This window comes from Sturnira hondurensis, unplaced genomic scaffold (genome assembly GCF_014824575.4).
Source record: "Sturnira hondurensis isolate 20B ecotype Veracruz unplaced genomic scaffold, ASM1482457v3 Scaffold0015056, whole genome shotgun sequence".
Classification (NCBI taxonomy): domain Eukaryota; kingdom Metazoa; phylum Chordata; class Mammalia; order Chiroptera; family Phyllostomidae; genus Sturnira; species Sturnira hondurensis.
In genome coordinates, this window is record NW_028087687.1 from 324,598 (window position 1) to 344,999 (window position 20,402).

General features: G+C 42.4%; 1 protein-coding gene and 1 non-coding gene across 5 annotated transcripts in view; one reads left to right on the forward strand and one right to left on the reverse strand.

Moving 5' to 3' along the window:
- ATP8A1 (ATPase phospholipid transporting 8A1) overlaps nucleotides 1–20,402 on the forward strand; it is a 215,101-nt gene that overhangs the window by 178,486 nt on the left and 16,213 nt on the right. For all 4 annotated transcript variants that reach the window (XM_037064230.1, XM_037064233.1, XM_037064231.1 and 1 more), the window contains 3 exons: nucleotides 3,411–3,472; nucleotides 4,797–4,853; nucleotides 5,803–5,910. In XM_037064230.1, coding sequence (XP_036920125.1) covers nucleotides 3,411–3,472; nucleotides 4,797–4,853; nucleotides 5,803–5,910 — 227 coding nt within the window. The remainder of the gene's footprint in view (nucleotides 1–3,410; nucleotides 3,473–4,796; nucleotides 4,854–5,802; nucleotides 5,911–20,402) is intronic.
- LOC118999703 (U6 spliceosomal RNA) lies at nucleotides 18,312–18,420 on the reverse strand. The gene has a single exon (XR_005069160.1). It is a non-coding gene; the product is annotated as a U6 spliceosomal RNA (small nuclear RNA).

Below are 20,402 nucleotides of genomic sequence, written 5' to 3' on the forward strand. Positions count from 1 at the left end.
TACTCATTCACTGGCTGATGGAGATTTGGATTACTTCCACTTTTTGGTGCCATGAGATATTGAAAGCCAGAATACAGTTCGGGACTCCTTGACCATAGACAAGTTCTCCAGTTAAAATTTATTTTTTCAACTAAGCTTGCTTATTCAAATACGTCAGCATGGGAAGTTCTCAAAGTACGGTCTGCAAACCCTTGGGAATACCGAAGACCTGTGGGTGGTCCAGTAGGTCCATGAGGTCAACATTTCATAGCTTCACATCTTCACATTTTTTGTAATATTACCAAGACATTATTCATCTTTTTCACTGCTGACACAAGAGCAATGGTGAGTAAAACAGCTGGTATTTTGGCACGCAGAGATGCCACTGTACTGGCAGTCGTCATATCCCTCTTTGCCAATACCCACACTTAGAAAGCCACTAAAAAAGCCAGTTTCACTCTCAGAATACTCTTGAAGACACTGTACAGCTAGTACGTTTATTAAGTCTGTATACTTGGTACCTAGTATCTGTTATTCATATTCTGGATGCCAAAGTGGGAAGTGCACCTAAAGCACTTCTGCTGGGTGCCAAGGTGCCGCGCTTGTGTCAGGGTCAAGTGCCTTGTGGGTTGTTGGAGCTGTGAGCTGGGGTTACAGTGTCATGCAGTGGAAAAGACCCATGCCGAGTGCCAAGCAGACCGATGCACTTTAATGTAAGCGACTACCAAAAGTCCACCCTGCAACCAACCTTGAAGGAACTGTCTCTGCCTCTTTAAGAGACTGCTTGCTGAGTTTTGGTCTACCACCAAAGAAGACCCAATTATTGGAAAGGATTGCTGAAATACTCCTTGCCTTTATAACTCTGTCTCACTGGGAAGCTAGATTTCCCTCATATATTTAGAAAAACAATGAGAATCTGCTGTGCTCTATTAAACCAGATATTAAAGAGATTTTTTAAAGTAAAACAATGCCTATTTTTCTCTTTTTTTTCATTTTGGAAAATAATTATTTCTTATAAAATTTATTATTCATAGTACCATATTGGGTTAGTTACTATAATTTTTAAACATATCAGTACAGATTTTTAAATGTTCTGTCTTTTTAAAAATGTTTTATTTATTTATCTTTAGAGGGGAAGGGAAGGAGAGAGGAAGAGAAACATCAATGTATGGTTGCTTCTCATACGTCCCCTGCTGGGAACTGGCCTGCAACCCAGGCATGTGCCCTGACTGGGAATCAAACCGCGATCCTTTGGTTTGCAGGCCTGCACTCAATCCACTGAGCTACACCAGCCAGGGCTGTTCTGTCTTAATTTCTAATTTTGTAACTATAGCTAAAAATTTCATAAACAAATCTTTTGGGGACCCTCAATAATTTTTAAGACTCTTAAGGGTCCAGAGACCAGAAAACATGAGAATGAATGATTCACCTGAATCACCCAAATGCCAAACCTGACCAGCCCAACAGGAACCTTTTTTTTTCTCAATGTGATTTTGAAATGAATTTCTGTTTTCCTTGTGATGAACCAATGGTGATTAGAAGGCTTAGTTGGGCCCAACTGTGATTATTTTTGATAACTTGCTTACATTGGCTAAGGGAGCTAACCAAAGTAATCAGCAGAGGTAATCAAGATATTTTCAGATATTTTAGAGATTTCTGAGTTTGTTGAGTTTTTTCATGGAAATTTGCAGATTAATTGCAAACGTTTGCAAGTTTGTCTGCAGCATACCCACAAGACGTAGCACCTCAGACCCTACATCCATAATCATGGCTTCCCTCCATAGAGAAAGGCGGTCTCCTGGATGTCTGGGCTCCTGGCAGGCAGCCCTGCATGGCTACTTTGACCTGACCACTTTAGAGAGGGACGGGTCACATTTTGGAACATCCGCCATGTGCCAGGCATCCTGCTTGGTCCTTTACACATGTCACCTCGTTTTAACCAAAAAGGCCCTATAAGTAGGGAGTCTCACCCCATCTTTTATGTGAAGGAAATGAGTTCCACAGAGACTGAAGATGAATTACCCAAGAGGACGCAAGTAGTGACCGAACCAAACTTTGTACGTCCGACACCCACCCGTCTCTCGTTTCTCTCCCTCCCAGCACCACTCTCCCTGACTCAGCCCGCACTGCAGCCTAACATGTTCCATTCTTACATATCAGGCTTGAATAAGTATTATTGACTGTGTGTATATATAAAATATTATGTTACACATACTATGAGTTTTTAAGTGTTTGGTGATACTCATGAATTATTCAGTTATTATTTTATTTTAATGTGAATTTTTTACATCAGTAATAGTGCTTTTTACGTCTTAGCTACCACTCCGTTCATCTAAAGCCATGTTCATCTGTTATTAGTGAAATTACGAAATATCTATGCTATGGCCCTAAATTGAGCCAGATCCTCAAAGAGCCCTGTGCCTGGAATCATGCGGTGCTCCTCGGCTGTCTGAGCCTCTTTGGTCCAGTGCCAAAACTTTATCCAGAGATAGTAAGAAGGTCCCTTCAGCACTCAGAGCATTGAGCTTGGCTTGAACAGTTTCATTGTTTCCTAATCTCGTGGACCCTGAGAGCTGGTTAACAAGTCAGATTTCCTTCTTCAAATTGGCTATTGGAAATGTGTTTTTAATGTGTGACCCGATTTCTAGTAACTTTGTGAGGCTCCTTACAGTATTTTTAGCCTTTTTTCTAGCTCCATTGTGTGGCCCTTGGCTCCATTCTTTAGTTGATTCACTACTTCTACATTGATTTACCTTTGAAAGGATTCTGAAGGGAACGCTTTCTTTTTTTAAATATATTTTATTGCTTATGCTATTACAGTTGTCCCATTTTTTTCTCCCCTTTATTCCCCTCTGCCCTGTGCCCTGCCTCCCACCGTCATTCCCCCACCTTAGTTCATGTCCGTTGGTCGTACATATAAGTTCTTTGGCTTCTCCATTTCCCATACTATTCTTAACCTCCCCCTGTCTATTTTCTACCTACCATTTATGCTCCTTTTTCCCTGTACCTTTTCCCCCATTCTCCCCACTCCTCACCACTGATAATGTTCCATGTGATCTCTATTTCTGTGAATCTGTTCCTGTTCTGTTTGTTTGCTTAGTTCATTTTTGTTCTTGTTTTTTTAGGTTTGGTTGTTGATAGTTGTGAGTTTGTTATCATCTTACTTTTCATAGTTTTGATCTTCTTTTTCTTAGATAAGTCCTTTTGACATGTCATATAATAAGGGCTTGGTGATGATGAACACCTTTACCTTGACCTTTTCTGGGTAGCAGTTTATCTGCCCTTCCATTCTAAACAATAGTTTTAGACGATAGAGTTGTCAATCTTGGATGTAGGCCCTTGCCTTTCATGACTTTGAATACATCTTTCCAGCCCTGAAGGGAACTCTATCTTTTTCTTTTCTAACATGCCTCTCTCTTCTTTGCACACAGGTACTGTGTTTGGAAACGGGAAAACCTCGGATTATCTGCTGTTGGGAAACTTTGTTTACACTGTGAGTGCAGAACATTTGCCTAGTTTGCATGTAAATTGGAATCCATTTGTATGTGCCCATTTTATTTCCAAATTTAAATGCATGCATTTCTGGATTTAAGGTTTGCTTGTGCTTCCCTTTGAGAATAAAATGAGATGTTTTGATTAATAAGAGATTATTATATGGTAACTTATCAAACTGTCATTTAGGTTCACTGGCTTTATAGGACTCTGGTTGCTATTATTTTCATTATTCCCTTTTTACTCATATTACCCCCTCTTTGCCCTGTTCTCTTCCTTCTCCCTTTACTGTCAGTTTTCTTGTACTGTCCTTGTTAATGCTTTTTTGTTTTGACTATTCTTGCATTATTCTCGAGTCTCATGATAACTATAATGGGAAGGAAATCTCCACCTTTGGGGACATTTCACCAACCTCACATTCCCATCACTGTAAACTATTGGGCTTGCCCAGAGTTCCCTTGACTACCAGCAGTGTTTGAAATTTCATTAAGGATAAATAGATGATAATAAAGTACAGTGCTGAGCACTGCTCTTGGTATTTTATACTCAGGCCCCAATAAGGGGTCTTATCAATTCTGGCTTACAAATGAAGGAGCTGAGACGCAGAGATGTTGGGCAACTTGCCTGGTTCCTTCACCCAAACCGCTAATAAATGACGCAACCTCAAGCAGAAATGGTCTGACTCCAGGCCAAGTCTACTTAACCATGACGCTGTCCTGTGGAAAACAGGACAGTCCATTAGACCTGGTTCCCTTACTTCACAATGAGTAGCAAAGTCACCGACAGTGATGGGTGGGTGTTTACATCATGTGACAAGCTCTTGTATCCTGCTCTGCAAAGTTGCAAATAAGTAGGGTTATAAAATAAGTCAAAGTAAGTGTTTAGGTTTCTAAATATCCAGGTATATTACTTTTAGAATTATCTTTAAAATTCAAAAACCAGGGGCCCTAAGTATTAAAGATGACACCAAAAAAAGTAAAGCAAGCTTTAAAACACGAGTTCCTGCAGATGTTGTCTCCGTCGCCATTCCTGAAGTGTCCAAAAGCCGGTGGACACACGCTCCAGAGCTGCGCGGATGGACTGGAAGGCTGTGGGGAGGCAGGAGTGTGATGCCACCAGTGGGCGGCAGTTCCGGCCAGTGACGATCATGACGTCAGCCACCAGCTAGTTCGCTCGATTCTTTGCTTGTTACACGTTCAAGGTTCTGTGAACAATCCAGTTCGATCGTCTGATTCAGAGATACCTGTTCTTTATAAATCTCACTTTCAGTCATTTCTCATACTATCATTATTTACTTAAAAATAACATTTTTCCTTCTGTCGTAGTTTGTGGTGATAACTGTGTGTTTGAAAGCTGGATTGGAGACATCGTATTGGACATGGGTAAGAGTGTCTCTAATCACAACCAGGAAATGTCACACTTGCTTATGTGTTATTAACACTTTTTTGTAGTTTGTCATTCTGACTTTATGGATCCTTTAACCCTAGTTCCTTCTATAGCTTGTTAATTGCGGTGGGTCAGGGACGGAGGTGGTAGAACCGGGGATTCCAGTTTGGAAACACTGAGTACAGCAAGTTTATTTACCAGAAGGCTTCTTAGACCCCAGAAAGGGGAGAAGCTTTGAAACTCTCTGGCAAGGAATCTTTTCTTTGTAGAATGTGTCACAAGACTAGCATTTGGCAGAAAAAACACTGCAAAATGATTCTGAAGGTTAATAATAATATTAGCAAAAGATTTGTCCTCAGACGGTTGTAAATATCCAGTATGGATAAAGCAAGTTCCATTTTAGATACCTTTGCATTGAAGTATATTCACATCCAGGTAGAGAGACCTAGTAAACAAGGAAGGAGGGAAGGAAGGAAAGCAGGAAGGAAAGCAGGAAGCAAGGAGAGAAATTTCGAAAATTTAAGTTTGATGTTCAGGGGAAAGATTGGCACTAAAAAATTGGACTTGATGGCTGTGAGTGTACACGTAGTATTCACACAAGTGTCTGACACATTTCAGGGAGAACGTGCACAGAAAAAATCAAAGAGGCTCAAAGATGGTAGGAGATTAGAAAAATAAGAGTAGAAGAAAGACCCACCGAAGGAGGTAGAGAAAGACCAGACTCAAATACCAGCACCACGAACATCGTAACTGTTGTGCAGAGAGATTAGTTAGCACTTAATGAAAGATCCAGTTAAAACAGAGGCCCAATTATTTGGAAGTGCCCATAGATAATATTTTATGGATGTAGTAAAAAATTAATAAGGGATTTTGTGAAAGCTTTATTCATGTCTGTGTTCTCCATCTGCCTAAAAGTCATTTGACTCCGATTCCCTTTCTTCACAGTTCAGCCACATAGCAATCTGGGGCAGCATCGCACTCTGGGTGGTGTTTTTTGGAATCTACTCATCTCTGTGGCCTGCTGTTCCGATGGCCCCTGACATGTCAGGAGAGGTAATGCACCCTAATCACTCATGATGCCACAAGCCTTAAACATTAGTATTCATTAATGAACCTGAATTGTTCAGCTTAGATTTATTGTAAAACAGAGCATTTGACCATTTAAAAGCTATTTTTAAATTCCACAGTTGTAATAAATCTTGAAGGAATATTTTAAACTTGGACATTTTACTTAAATCGGACTTAGCCTTTCATAAACATCATGAGGACAATAAATATGGTTGTCAGAAGCGTGAATCATGTTACAAATATCCATAGAGAAAATGCCGTTTTAAAATTAGAACATAAATCCACACATACATTTTGCATGAGAGATTTGGGGAAACAGTAGGTTTATGTCTGTGGGACAGTCTGTCTATCATTTCTTCTGCTATCTCTCATTCTAGAGAAAAGTCGGCTGTCCTTAGATTGAACGCATTTTTAGGGTTGTCTTAATGACATCAGTTTGGTTTCCATTTTGAAAGAGTGAAGGCCTCTGACATTTCAGCCTTATCAGAGTCCATTTTCAGTCCCGTCTTTCAGCTTCTTGGTGCACGAGTAGGAATTGAGTTATTAGGTGTTCATGGGGGAATGTCACGAGATCTCCTTTCCTTCAGAAGAGATTCCAGCAGTAGGAGGGTTTATGATTTCAATTGCAGGAAATTTGACATAAAATGTATAAAAGAAAATGTGGAAAACATTTCAGGATTTCCTGTGACCTCACAGTAACTTGCAAATCAAGGTAACGTGAGCCCCTCCACTGTACATTGTTTTCCCAAAGTCACAGGAAACCTTCCCAGCAGTTTCATGCATTTGTGGCCCCTAAGTGCTGCTGGAGTGCCTTTCACTTTTGACAGTCTGGTTTGTAGATCATGTTCGTGAAATTTTATCTGACAGCATCCTGCTTTTTATAAATTAGCAGAATGCAGACACGTTAAGAAGATTTTTTTCGTGGTTACATTTATTAGAGAGACATTATATACTATTACAGCAAAACCAGGCATTTCAAAGAGCATGCACTACCTTCCACCAAAAGCGAAGGCTGCTTCTGAAACCTGTGCTGTGAACTCTAGAAAAGTTACAGCACGTATTTTAAGAACAGTGCAAAGGACGTGCGTGGATTTCCCTCTTACCTTAGTTTCTGAGTCCATTTGTCCTGAGGAAATGAAATCAAAGACTGTATATATATCTGAGGATGCCACTTGAAAAATCCAGTTCTGTTCTTTCTTTTTATTTGATATGCTCTGTCTCCTTGGACCTGCTGCTTCCTCAAGGTCAATTCCAACTTAATATCTTTTTTATTTGGCCTAACTGTATCTCATTTCTTAATGTTTTATCTTCACAATGGATAACACAAAAGATTTTGAGATCCAGATATTTTAAGCAACTGTAGCCAGCAGCTTCAATGACAAGAATGGAGTTTTTGTCCACCTACTTCTATGACAAGTGTGAAGCTTGTTTGGCTTTTTGCCAACCAAATATAACTCTACCCTCGCCTCTAGAGAATTCGCAGTATTAACCAAACACAAAACTTAATCTCATCTCTTGAGATTTGTGGTGTTGCTGTGTTTAATTCAGAGGGAATGAATGTCCGTACTCCATCACGTTTCTCTTCACGTCGAATACAGAGGGGAGTGCTAACAGGGTTCTTTTTCTTGGTATTTTATTACTATTGATACTTTGAATATAATGTTGAAATAGCTTGCTCCATTGAAAATATGAAAATAAATTAATCAGCATTAGGCGTGACTAGCTTGTCCAAAATGTGTCTGTTTAATTTATTCAAAGAAAAGAATAATACTTGGAAATTTATGTAGTTCTTTAATGCTTGAAAAGCATTTTGATATATATGTGTGTGTGTGTGAATGAGTCTCACAGTCACTGGAGAAAGAGGAGGTGATGAGAATGGCACTCGGATTCTCCGGAATCAATATTCTACATTGACTGTTTCCTGGGCACTAGGGCCAAAGGTCCCCAAAAATGTTTATAGCAATACTCAATTTTGGAACATTTTTACTATATGTAGAGAATTACTAGTTCTGTTACAATCCAGTTAATTTCAGAGAGAAGTAACTACCCTTAGGTTTATACTTTTCTAATCTTAAAACTATAGTTTAATCAAAAGTATAGTTATATACATATATACATGCATATATATGAAAAATTTATTTGTGTGTGTGTATATATATATAAATGGCCAACCGTCTTGAATAAAATTTAATGATTCATCTGTTAACTTCCATGGCAAATAACACTGTAATATATTATATTGCACATATAGTATCTATTATATATTATGTATTATATACAGTATAGTACTATTTTAATGTTATGTGTATTACACATGCAACAATATAATTATATATTGCCCTGGCTGGTGTGGTTCAGTGGATTGAGTGCCAGTTTGTGAACCAAAAGGTCGCCAGTTCGATTCCAAGTCAGGGCACATGCCTGGGTTGCGGGCTGGGTCTCCAGTTGGAAGCATGTGAGAGATGACCAGTTGATGTATCTCTTACATATCTATGTTTCTCTCCTTGGTTTTCTCCCTCTCTTCCCCTCTCTCTAACAAGAAATAAAATCTTTAAAAGAATAATAAGATATACTCTATTTAGCAACATATGTATTTATGTCAATAATACAAAGATGAATATAAATATTAGCATTCCTTGACTTGACAGGTTCCCCACAGAGCCTTGCGGCTTGTGCTCATGGTGAGAGCAAGAGCCATTGGAGGGAACTGAGAGAGAAGTGTCATGGCCTGACTTAGGTGTTCACAGCAGGACCCTGACTGCTATGTAGGGAACACTGATGAGGGTGTTGCAATAACCGGGTGAGAGCTAATGGTGGCTTGGGACAGGAGTGTCACAGTGGTGGAAGTGGTCAGATTCTGAATCGATTTTGCAGGTAGTAAAGCCAATAGGATTTGTTGGCAGACTGGCGGTGAGGAGTGACAGGACAGGCCGAGGCAGACTCCATTGCTTCGGCCACAAACATCATTAGGATGTGCTTGTGCTCAATGCACTGCATCCCACAGCAAACTCACTGTTATCACCATGTTACAGATGAGAAAACATACACTGAGAAACTAAGTACCTCGCTGACATCCCCCTAACACTAAGGGGGACAGGTGAGAACTTGACTCAGCTGTGTGGTCCCAGAGTCCGCTACCTTAAGCACTGCGCCGTGCACTCTCTGATCACGGTCGTTCGGAGGAACCGTGGTAGGTCATCTGCACGTTGGACATCTGAGGGGCCTAGCACTCCTTGCAGGTATTTCAAGGATTTGTGTAGAAGGGGAAACCTCTGCTTTCTCTTCTCCTGAGGGCACCGCGTCCTCCACATGGCTGCTGTCTCTGGGCATTTCGGGGGTCTTGCTCTTCCTCAGTCTGCGCCCCACTTCCGAGCCATAGCGACCGTTCCGGCGTGCTTACAGCCCTTCCCAAGTGTCCACTGTCCCTTCATTCTTCATTCATTCATTCCAGCCTAACAGTGTTGGGGTCCTACTGCCCCATAAGTAAGCGTTAAGTAAATGATCATTAAATAAACATTTTTGCTTGCTCATTTGTTTTGAACAAATGAGAATAAAATAGTGGGGTAGGGGTGACAGAGAGCCAGATTTCAGCTCAGATAGAACATCTCTCTAACATACAGAGATCCACATGTAGCAATTTCCAGCAGTAGAACAGGATGCTGGTCTCACTTAACCCTTTCTGTGCTGGTCAGCCACTAGTGATTGTAGGAAGAGCCTTATTTGTCTACACCAGCGATTTTCAACCTTTTTCATCTCATGGCATGCAGAAACTACTTACTAAAATTTTGCAACACACCAAAAAATATATTTTTGCCAATCTGACAAAAAACAGGCATCGTTTTGATTGATTGTGATGAAAATTATGCATGTCACCCAAGGACATACTGTACAGTAGTCAAATGTATCAGGTGCCTATGCCTGTATATAAGGATTTCTTGTACCAAGATTTAACCAATCACATGCAACCTTATTATGGGACATGACCAGTAAGATGCAACTCCATTATGTGACCTACATATGTATGGTTCACGACAGGGCATTCACACCAGATGGCTATTGTTTGCTATTGTCAAATTTTTAGATTTGACAGTCTAAGGGAAAAGAGGTCTGTGCCCCTTACTAAATAGTCAGATATTGCCGTTTTAAAAATTCCTGCAGCACACTGGCTGACCATCGCTGGTCTGCACCCCCAAGGTGGCCCGCAGAGTCCTGAGATCCAGGTTCTCTTCACTGTGGCCTCCCCAGAGGCACATCTGACATTGAAAGGACACAGACTGTCTTGCTCTAGTTAATAAGATCTCAGGGTGTGGATTACACACAAATTAGGCATCTTATGGGTGCAGGTCTCATGCTTCTATATTCGGCTGGGTGCATATTGACACATCAATCTGGTTTTAGAGTCATTTCCAGTTTGCATTCTTCGTGCATCTTTGCTGTCCCCATCTGAAGACGGAGTCCTTTCTCTCAATGTGTTGAAAGAGAATCCCAGCTCCCTGGTGGTGCCTCCACCATTTGTTGTGCAGCCACCATGTCCTCCGGGCACTGTGTTTGGTCCCGGGCAGTCCTTGTTTCCTTTCAGTCCATATTATTCCAGACCTTTGTGGTAAGCACAGCAAGGGGCCCAGAGAGTTCATCCCAGGTTTTTTGTTTGTTTTTTTTCAATCCCCGTTGTTTTCCTCCAGCATCCTGAGAAGCTGAACACTTTGGGGTGGGGGACATTGCTATTCCTATTTCCCAGATGGGAACTCCTTTGGCCTCGTTGCAGACGTCTTCCTGGCTTGGATTTCCCTGCTATTTCCCGAAGTTAGCCAGACAGTGGACTGTTCCCATCTCTTTCTGAAAGTGCCCAGATTTTTAATGCTCCCTCTTCAATGCCCACCTCACTCCCTCAACATATTGGTAGAAATTCCATCCACTACATATCCTAGCCTCTTGCCTCTTCTTAACAGCCTAAATAATACCCATCTCCTTAAAAAATATATGCATGAAACTGAAAGCCCAATCATCCCACATCCTCAGAGAATGGACAGTTGCCACTCAGATAACAGGGCTTCATTACTGGCGACCTGTCACTCAGTTAACACTGTGAACATTTAGTGGGAAGACTGTGAGGGTTGTCCAGTTACCTGTTTCACAGGCACAGAGTGGTTAACTCATTTTCTCAAGGTCACACAGCTTGTGGTTGTCTGAGCTGTGATTGAAACCCAGCCAGCATCCACCCTCTTCACCGCCACACACACTGTTTGCTGCTCCTTTTGCATTTCGGGCCTCACCTTTTCGTTCTTCTGCACTAAAGGCTTTCCTCCCAGCCCTACCGATTTTCCAGGCATAGAGGCCTTTGAGCACCAGTGCCACCCAAGTGCTTCTGACTTGTTGGGGACGAAGCAACCTGTTATCTGCGTGTGATACTGGCAGCTTCAGATTCGCTCAGCTGCCATGATCACTGACCGGGCGGGGGGGGTTTCCACACAGTCCAATGCTTTCCCCCTTAAACCAGCACATGCCACTGCCTGAAGTTACCAGAAATCCACCCCCAAGCATCTCGGTGTCATGCAAACTTCCGTTCCTCCAGCCACTTAGAGCAGCTCACACTTGGTTGGTGGGCAGGGTGTTCCCATTTGGGAAGCATTCCTTCTTACAGTTTTGCACTGTGTTTCCATTACAGTAATTCTACATCCCATAATAATGATGCAAATGGTAATGATTAACAAGTGTCCCGGCACCACGAACTATTGACTTATTTGTAACAAAGGAATTCTGACGGGGGTGGGAGCAGAGGCATAGGCTACCCAAAGGTAGAAACTACCATGGTAAGAAATTAAGAAAGAGAAAATAATGTAGCAAGCTTGGCTGTGACTTTAAATATGTCGCTGTCTTCCTCCCCTCTCACAAATATGGTTGTGATTTAAGAGGACTTTTTTTTTCAGACCTGACTTGTGTTTTTTCACACCAGTACAACAATTTATGGGGCAAGGTAGACCCTGGGGAGAAGCGCTACGTTATATAAACATATGCTGGCCTGCTTTTCCGGCTTGTCTAGATAATGTTACTGAATATTTTTTGAATTTCCAGAAGAAAATATTTGAGCCACTATGATTACCATGCCAGATTAAAAAATAAAAGCCAGCCACATCAAGGATCATTACATATCACGATTAATACCAGAAGCGCAGTATCGGCCAAAACTTTAAATTTATCGCAGCATTTGCAGACGCGCACAGCCACGTCCTCCCAAAAGCGCCATCTGGTTCTGCTCTCCCTGGCCTAAGGGATCTATAAAACTACTGAAGGAAATTGAAGTTAAGCAACGAGCATGTGTTTTACAGAATTTCAGATCTCTTGATTGAGGTTTGTAAAGTCTTTCTGAAAAAACAATAAAAATCTTTGCTGAACCCTTTGGTGTCACCCCCGTAGGAAAGGTATTAATAAACCACATTAGTGATATGATTTTCCTAAATGGTGCTGTTACCTATTTTACCGACACAATAAATTATTTTACATATGAGGAATTTCCTGCTTAAAATAGTCTTTATTCGTGTCTCAGCCTTTAATTACCTAGATAGCATGTGATAATTTATGGGTCACAAAACCAGCCCTTGCACATGGGCTGGGGCCATGTTATGAGATGATGGCGTTTCATCCGAGATCACTGTGTTTATTTAGCCAAGTGGCCTGGAGGGAACAACGACCCTAAACTCTGTCCGACGTTCTTCGGTGAGCCAACAGCTGTGAGCCCGGCCAGTGAAACAGTCCTGCTGGCCTTGACAGTAAGTGCCACAGGCAGACTGTCGTGGTCCTTAAGGCAAGTGGGCTGTGTAGCCACTTCTGAGCTCGTTTGGTAGAGAGAAGCCTGCATGGAAAGGCTGATGAGGAGAGAAAGGCATGGATATGACAAAGGTCAGGGCGGATCGGGGTGTGTGCACACAGTGCAGAGTTGGAGCTGCCTTCAGAGTCATTGCGAGAGCTGGCGTTGCATTTGCAGACGCAGCATCTTTTCCTCCAATGCGGAGCAAAAGCGCATGGAGAGTCGAATGCTTGCCAGGCTCTGCGTTAGGCTCTGGAGGAGGCAGGGATGTCAGATTTGGTCCTTGTCCTTAAGGATCTCGTTGCAAGTGATGGTGTGTTGGTGTCCTAACTTGAGACATGCTGTGCTGCACCCACAGTGGGAGGGCACAGAAATCTGGGTGAAGCCTGCTCTTAGGGTGGCAGAGTCTGGGCTCTTCTCTAGAGTCAATTCATTCTGTCTTCACCCATTCCGTAAACTTGTGCTGAGTGCTTACTCAGTGCTGGGATCTGTGTCAAGGCAATGGGTTAGTTTGGCAAAGTCCCTGTCAGCATTCAGGCTGAGGGAACCAGGGGATGGGAAGGAGAAACAGTCACTAAATCCGTTAACAAATGATTTAAAAATGCGTCACTAAAGATAATTTCACAAAGAAAAACACTGTGGCATGATATAACAGGGACTGTAATGGGTGCTCCAGGGAAGCCTCTGAAGGGGGGACAACTAAGCAGACGCATAACCGATGTAGGGATGGGTACCTGTCGGGTGAAGGAGAGCACGTCAGAGCGGGCACCGTGCTCTGAGGCAGAAATGAGCCTGGCACGTTCGAAGAATAAGAGGCCAGTGTGGCTGGAGCTGAGGGTGGGAAAGAGCCTGTGAGATGGGCAGAGGGCGGCTCACCCCTCCAACGTCAGCATGTTAGTTCATGAGACCAATACAGCTCTTTTTTTTCTTTTTCTGAGCTGTATGCCAGGGATTCTATCAGACGTGCTCATGAAAGAGAGCATGGATGTCACTGCCATCTGCTTTAATAAAGCTCATCATCGGACACAGTGTTTGCAAGGAGTGGTCAAAAGCTGCTCTATTTCAAGTTACTACTTACTCTCCCTAGCCTGTATCATCCAAAGGCAAGTTTATGGCATGTTTTTGATATTAAAAGAAAAGAAAAGTAACCACATTAAACAAGATAGGACTTTATTTCTCTTGTGTAAAAGAAATCTAGTGGAGACAGGCAGCCCAGGACAGGTATGGCAGCTAAACAATCAAGGACCAGGTCTCTTCGGGCTTACAGCATTGCCAACCGTAGTGAGCTTCCTCACAGCCCAAAATGGCTGCTTAAGCTCTCACCATCTGAGAGCAACATTCCAGCCAGCAAGAAAGGGAGGAACCCCCTCTCTTTGAGGTTCTTTCCTAGACCTCGCCCCACCACATTTCCACTTAAACCTCACTGGCCAAAAGTAAGTCACGTGGCCACACCTAGCTGCAGCAAGAGAGCCAGAGGAATAGACTCTTCAAGCTAGAGGATAGGGTGTCAGCGGAAAATCAAGTGGTTGCATGTAGGAAGGGGAGGCAAATAGAAGTCTCTGTTCTGAAAGTCAGTAGTTTTTCTACACAAGCTATACTAGCTTTTATGTGTCTTTCTGTAGCCAAGTACTTTTTGAAGTTTTGAGTTTTTTAAATAGAATTTACTAAAAAAGATGGTCATTATGTGGCAGGATAGAGGTGGTAGCTAAAGCTCTGCAGGCAGTCACTTTGCAATGTATAAATGTGTCAAGTCAGCACATTGCACACCTCTGACTTCCATAATGTCATGCTTTATGTCATGATATCTTAATAAAGCTAGAAAATAAATTAAAAAATAACTTTAGAAAATAGTTCCCTACAGTCTGAAAGGTCATTATGTAGCTCATTGTGTTTTACAGATTGAATTATTAGTAATCAAACACTGGACGCGTTAGGAGCTGGTTTCTCAGAAGATAGAAACAGAGCCGTCAGAAAAACTATAAAAACCCATGAGAATGTTAAAACAAGTAAACATGGAGCACTGAGGTAACTCACCCTGTGTTATGCACCTTACTCAATGTCACCGTAACATTTTAAAATTGTATTTCTCACAATAAAAAGAATATTTTGTGCTAATTGTATCCTCATTCTTCTGGTACTGTTAAGCTTTTTTAACAGCACTATAAAAATATTAAACTAAAACAAACAAAAAACAAATTCTGATCTTCCTTATTTTTACTCTTCTGGAAACTGTGTCCCCAGCAAAGGGAGTTTCAGGGCCACACCTGTCCCGCTGCCCGTGGCTCCTTTTTCCAGAGGACCATTTTGCATGCTCAGTTCTCGGTGTGTATGGGTTTGTAGTCAGCTTGTACTTGTGACGATGCGGTCCCCAACTAGCCTTTCCTCCTTTGCCTCTGAGCATCTCTTGTCCTCCTGTCTTCCCTCCTGACTCCCTTGCCAGAGGGTGGAGATTCAAAGATTAGTTCTTGCATCACACAGCCAGATTGGATATCTGTTCAAAGTCCCAGAGGTGATCACCCCTCCTTCAATTCCTCACCGGCACAAATATCTAAGGGAAAAGGCACAGAAATACTGTGACCTGGTATCTAATTTGCATATTTTCTAAAATTATCTTTGTTTGAAGCATTTTGCATATTGTTTAAGATTTTTGTTTGTTTGTTTGTTTGTTTGTGATCATTGAAGCCAGGGGTTTTCTTTGTCTCTGAGCAATCAAAAGCTTCTGGAAAAAATTGCAAGCGAGTTGGGGTTTGTCTGAAACACCATTCTCTTTAGTTACTTTCTGGGTGTTCTGCCCTGCCTGTTTTTATGGAGAACGTGATCATTCATCTTGTATCAGCGTTTCTTGCTCAGCTCAAGACAGCAGAGATTTACCGAGTGCCTGTGTGTCGGGGCCTACAGTGGGTGTCAGCAGCTCCAAAGTTGAAAAAAAGAAAAGCCACGAGGAGCTTGAGTCTCATGGGGGAAACCAACAGATTAACGGACAATTAGAGTGTAAGATGCTAATTAGCATGATCAGGACACACAGGGGCCAGGAGAGGAGAGGGCACGTGAGCCCTGGGCTATGGTTCAGGTAGTTTGGAAAGGTTTCTTGGGACCTGTCTTCCTGATCCGTCCAGGGAGGCGAGCGTGAGGAGGGCTCTCCGGGGAGAGAACAGCGCCAGCAGAGGAAGTTTGGGGTTTCCTAGGCGGGCGACGTTTGGAGCTAGAACTGAAAAGTCACGCAAAGTCCAGGTCACAGAAAGTTTCCCAAGCGTCATTAACATAATTACGAGAAGCAATAGCAGATCACTGTCCATTACAAAATACACAGCACTTCAGAAACTACCTGAAGCCATAGAATAAAGATTTTGATCAGAGGACGTGATAAATAAATGCTAGGGGTGAACTAGTATGAGGCCGTTTTTTCTTCCCAGCCATTCTACACCCCTTCTCCTCACCCTGCCACAACCCCCAACACACATATGCACAAATTATTTTGTTTCCAGTTATCATACTTTCACTAGCACATGAAAGTATTTATTTTTATTCATGTGGAAGGGAGAGGAAGGTACTTTAATATACTTTAGCTTTCAATACATGTCACTCAGCTTTTTGACCAGAAAAGACAACCTACTTTAGCAAAGGATAGTTAGGGAGCTGAATCAGCCTCTTCCCCACTTTCTCCAGGTCACATAAATACCTCATTGTAACTGCTCCCAGAATGACTCCATGCCAGACACAGGAAAACCAGTCAAGCCGTAACCGCCGTATCTTAGGAACATAGTCCCAAGGCTGTGGTGTTTTGACCTTTAATCTCTCCAAGCACTCGATTGTAAGGCATTATGTATTCAATCATTATTTATTGAACACCTGCTCTGTGGTTGAGCACTAGGCTGTGAGAATTTATTAAGATATATTTCTTCCTCTTACAGAGATTATATTACAGGAAGACAAAGGAGCAACTGGAAAATGGGTGACAGGTGCCATTAAAAAGAAAGCCCAAAGCAGGGTCAGCTCACCCCAGTCTAAGGAAGGAAGTGACATCCGATGTGAAAATTGAGGAGCAAACAGCAGTTACAGATTCAGTGGCCCAAGGCTGAGAGCTCAGTTTGGGCGCATGGGTGCAGTCAGGAACTGAAACATGTGATACAGTTAGGGACGGGACTGGCTGGAGAGATGGTGTGGGGAAGTGACGAGAAGTTGGGTAGAGCGGGTCCTAAAATCATACTAAGGACTTTGTACTCTACCCTAAGGGTGATACAAAGCCCTTGGGATGGTTTAATCCAAGAACTGCTAAAATCTAGTCTGCACTTCGGAGCTGTCCCTCTGACTGCAGTGTGCCTGCTTGCTAGAAGCAGAGCAAAATGAGTCAGTAAGTCCAGTTAGGAGGCTGTTGGGAGGACAGGCAAATGTTTGGACTGGCGTCATGGCGGCAGGATTGACAAAAAGGAGAGATTCCAAAGGTGTAGGCACGACAGAACCAGGGGATACAATGGGTGTGGTGTAAGGAGACACCTCATAGCACCCAGTTTCCGTCTTAGCTGCCGAAATGGCACTGCAGCCATTCCCTGGACAGACTGCACAACAGAAAAGTAGGTCTGGGGGTGCATCTGTCTGAAGGACCTGTGATGGTCAAGTTCACAGCTAGGTGGTTGCATTTAACATATGGGCAAGAGAACTAAGCCACAGAGAGAGGTCGTGACTGATGCCTACGTAGAATGCAGAAGCCGCCAACCTTCCTCAGGAGTGTTTCAATGATGGCAGACGGCTCCTGAGAGGATAGCGGGATATTTCACCTTCCCCTCCATTGAGGGCCCTTCTGAACGACCAGTTTTCTTTTCTTTCTTTTTTTAGATTATATTTTTTATTTAATTATTGTGCAAGTACAGGTTTCTGTCTTTTACTCCCATCCTAGCACACCCCCCAGTGCTCCCCACCTCCCTCCCATTTCCACCCCCCCCCCTTAGTTTTTGTCCATGTGTCCTTTATACTTGTTCCTATAAATCCTTCCTCTTTTTCCCCTGAAATTTCCTCCCCTCTCCACTCTGGTCCCTGTCCCCCTGTTCTCTATTTCAGTGTCTTTGGTTTTATTTTTCTTGCTTGTTTGTTTTGGTGTTTAGCTTCCTGTTAAAGGTGAGATCATATGGTATTTGTCTTTCAGCACCTGGCTTATTTCACTCAGCATAATGCTTTCCAGTTCCATCCATGCTGTTGCAAAGGGTAGGAGCTCCTTCTTTCTTTCTGCTGCATAAAATTCCATTGTGTAAATGTGCCATAGTTTTTTGATCCATTCATTTACTGATGGGCACCTAGTTTGCTTCCAACTCTTGGCTATTGTAAATTGTGCTGCTATGAACATCAGGGTGCATATGTTCTTTTGGATTGGTGTTTTAGGGTTCTTAGGATATAATCTCAGCAGTGGAATTGCTGGGTCAAAAGTCAGGTCCAGTTTTAGTTTTCTGAGAAAATTCCATACTGTTTTCCACAGTGCTTGTACCAGTCTGCAATCCCACCAATAATGGATTAGGGTCCCCTCTTCCCCACAACCTCTCCAACACTTGCTGTCTGTTGCTTTGTTTATGATGGCCCTTCTGACCGGTGTAAAAACATGGAACGCTTCACCAATTTGCATGTCATCCATGCGCAGGGGCCACGCTAACCTTCTCTGTGTCGCTCCAGTTTTAGTATGTGTTGTCTGCCGAAGCGAGCACCGAACGACCAGTTTTCTAATTACATTCTGTGAACAGCATCTTTAGCCCCTGGGATAACACTCTCTTAATACATATACATTTACATAACAGCCACATAGCGTCCCGTTAGTTTTCACCAAAGTTGTACTATTTTTAAAAACCCACAATCAATAGTTGCATTCCCCTAAATTAGTTCCATGGGCTGTTAGTAAGCAGTCTGTGTGGGAAGGGTGCATAGGGCGATAGAGACATTTGGGAATCTTGGTTTCAAAAACTATTCTGTAGGTCCTTGACTGCGATTTCTCGAAAGTTTAAATTTGCTGCTTGGTTGTGACTCTCCAAGAGGGTGTTGCTGCGTTCGTTTATCCCTTTACTAAACCCTGGACCGGGGCATGCTTTCCAGGGAAATTGCTTTCAGGGTTAGTGACCACAGAACACTTTTACAGGACACTAACAAAAGTGTATAAAAACTGTCCCAAAGTTCCACACGTACTTCTAGAAATTGCATTAGCATATTCACAGGAATCAACATGTGTCCCTGATACACATTGCCAAATGCCTTTCCCCAAGGCCAGTGCATTGCTGACAGATACATTGTTACAAAGACCTGTTTCAGCAAACCCCCCTCAGCTGTGACAGGGACTTTAAATCTGACCTGACTTGGTTGTGTTTCTGTAGCTGCAGGGAGACTCAGCCCTTTTCCAAGTTACTGCTTTCATGAGAACCTTCTCACAAAAAGATAAGTGGTCTAAAAAGATAAGTTCCATAATCAGATATTAGAGTGTAGAATGTTATGTCGGTATAGCAGTCATTCTTGGTTTTCATTTGCTTTTTAGTGATGTTCTTTCTGAACATGTGGAGCTTCTACCTTTTTATGTGTCACTTCTCTAAAGCATCACAGTTTTTAAGCTAAGAAAGTCCTTACGTAAAACTTTAAACACTTAATGATCACTTCTCGGGGTGTTTTTTTGTTGTTATTCACATTAACCCTTAACCCTTCTGGAATTTATATTAATTTATCTTCTCTCCACCCCCACCAAAATAACTGAGTTTACAGTACTTGTTTCTGAATAATTTTCCCTTTCAAAATTAACATATTATACCCATGCAGTCTTCAGTAATTTTATAAGAAAATAATTTATCTATACCTCCTAAATTAGCATATTGAGATAAATGAGAATTTATTAGTGGTCAGTTACTTTGGCCAGTATCGGACTTAGGACAAGCATATTTTGCAATGTTAATGGGATGAAACCATGATATTTATAAACTGGCTTACGTTTAATTTGATGTGGTAGTAGAAATTTCCTTTTTTGAAGCTCATGGGAGAGGCCCCTAGGAAGGAGACTGGTGTGTTTAAAGAAATTTGGAAATTAAAATGAAGAAAGCAAAACTTTGTCACTAATGAGTGTTACTAATAAAAGCAGCCACCCTACCAACATTATCAGGATTAATTCTTACAATCCGCTTTACAGCTGAGAAAAAGCAGAGACTCGGAAGTCAGTTATCCCAAGCCGGGGAGCTGGGAAGGGCAGAGCCGGACCGGTTCAGGGCTGGCCATCCTTGCCTGGCTCTAGCTGGGGTCCGCAGATAGGGCCTTGGGTTCCCCAAAGAGCTGCTTGTTTAGACGGCATCTGCACTCTGTCCAAGAATGAGTCATAGCGCAGCACTCTGATGTTTCTACAGTGCTGTAAAAGGAAGGGTAGAATTAGGGACCCTTTTGCTGAAGGGCTGTAGGCAGGTAGCACTTGAATTCTTTCTCCTCCAAGACTGAACTTGGAGACCCTGAAGGTGAAGGGGTGGGTGCTCCTCTCTGGTGTGGGAACGTAGTTGCTCAGAGGTACGCTCCTCTGATCTGGTCAAGGCCCTTGGCTTCGCTAAACGCATGGGAGCTCGCATTTTCTCAAACGTCCCTTCTCTACAAGTTCCCTTGGAAATTTCAGAACAATCCCTCATGCCTCTGCTGCATCTTGCATTTTCAGGCAGAGCCGCTTCATTTCTGG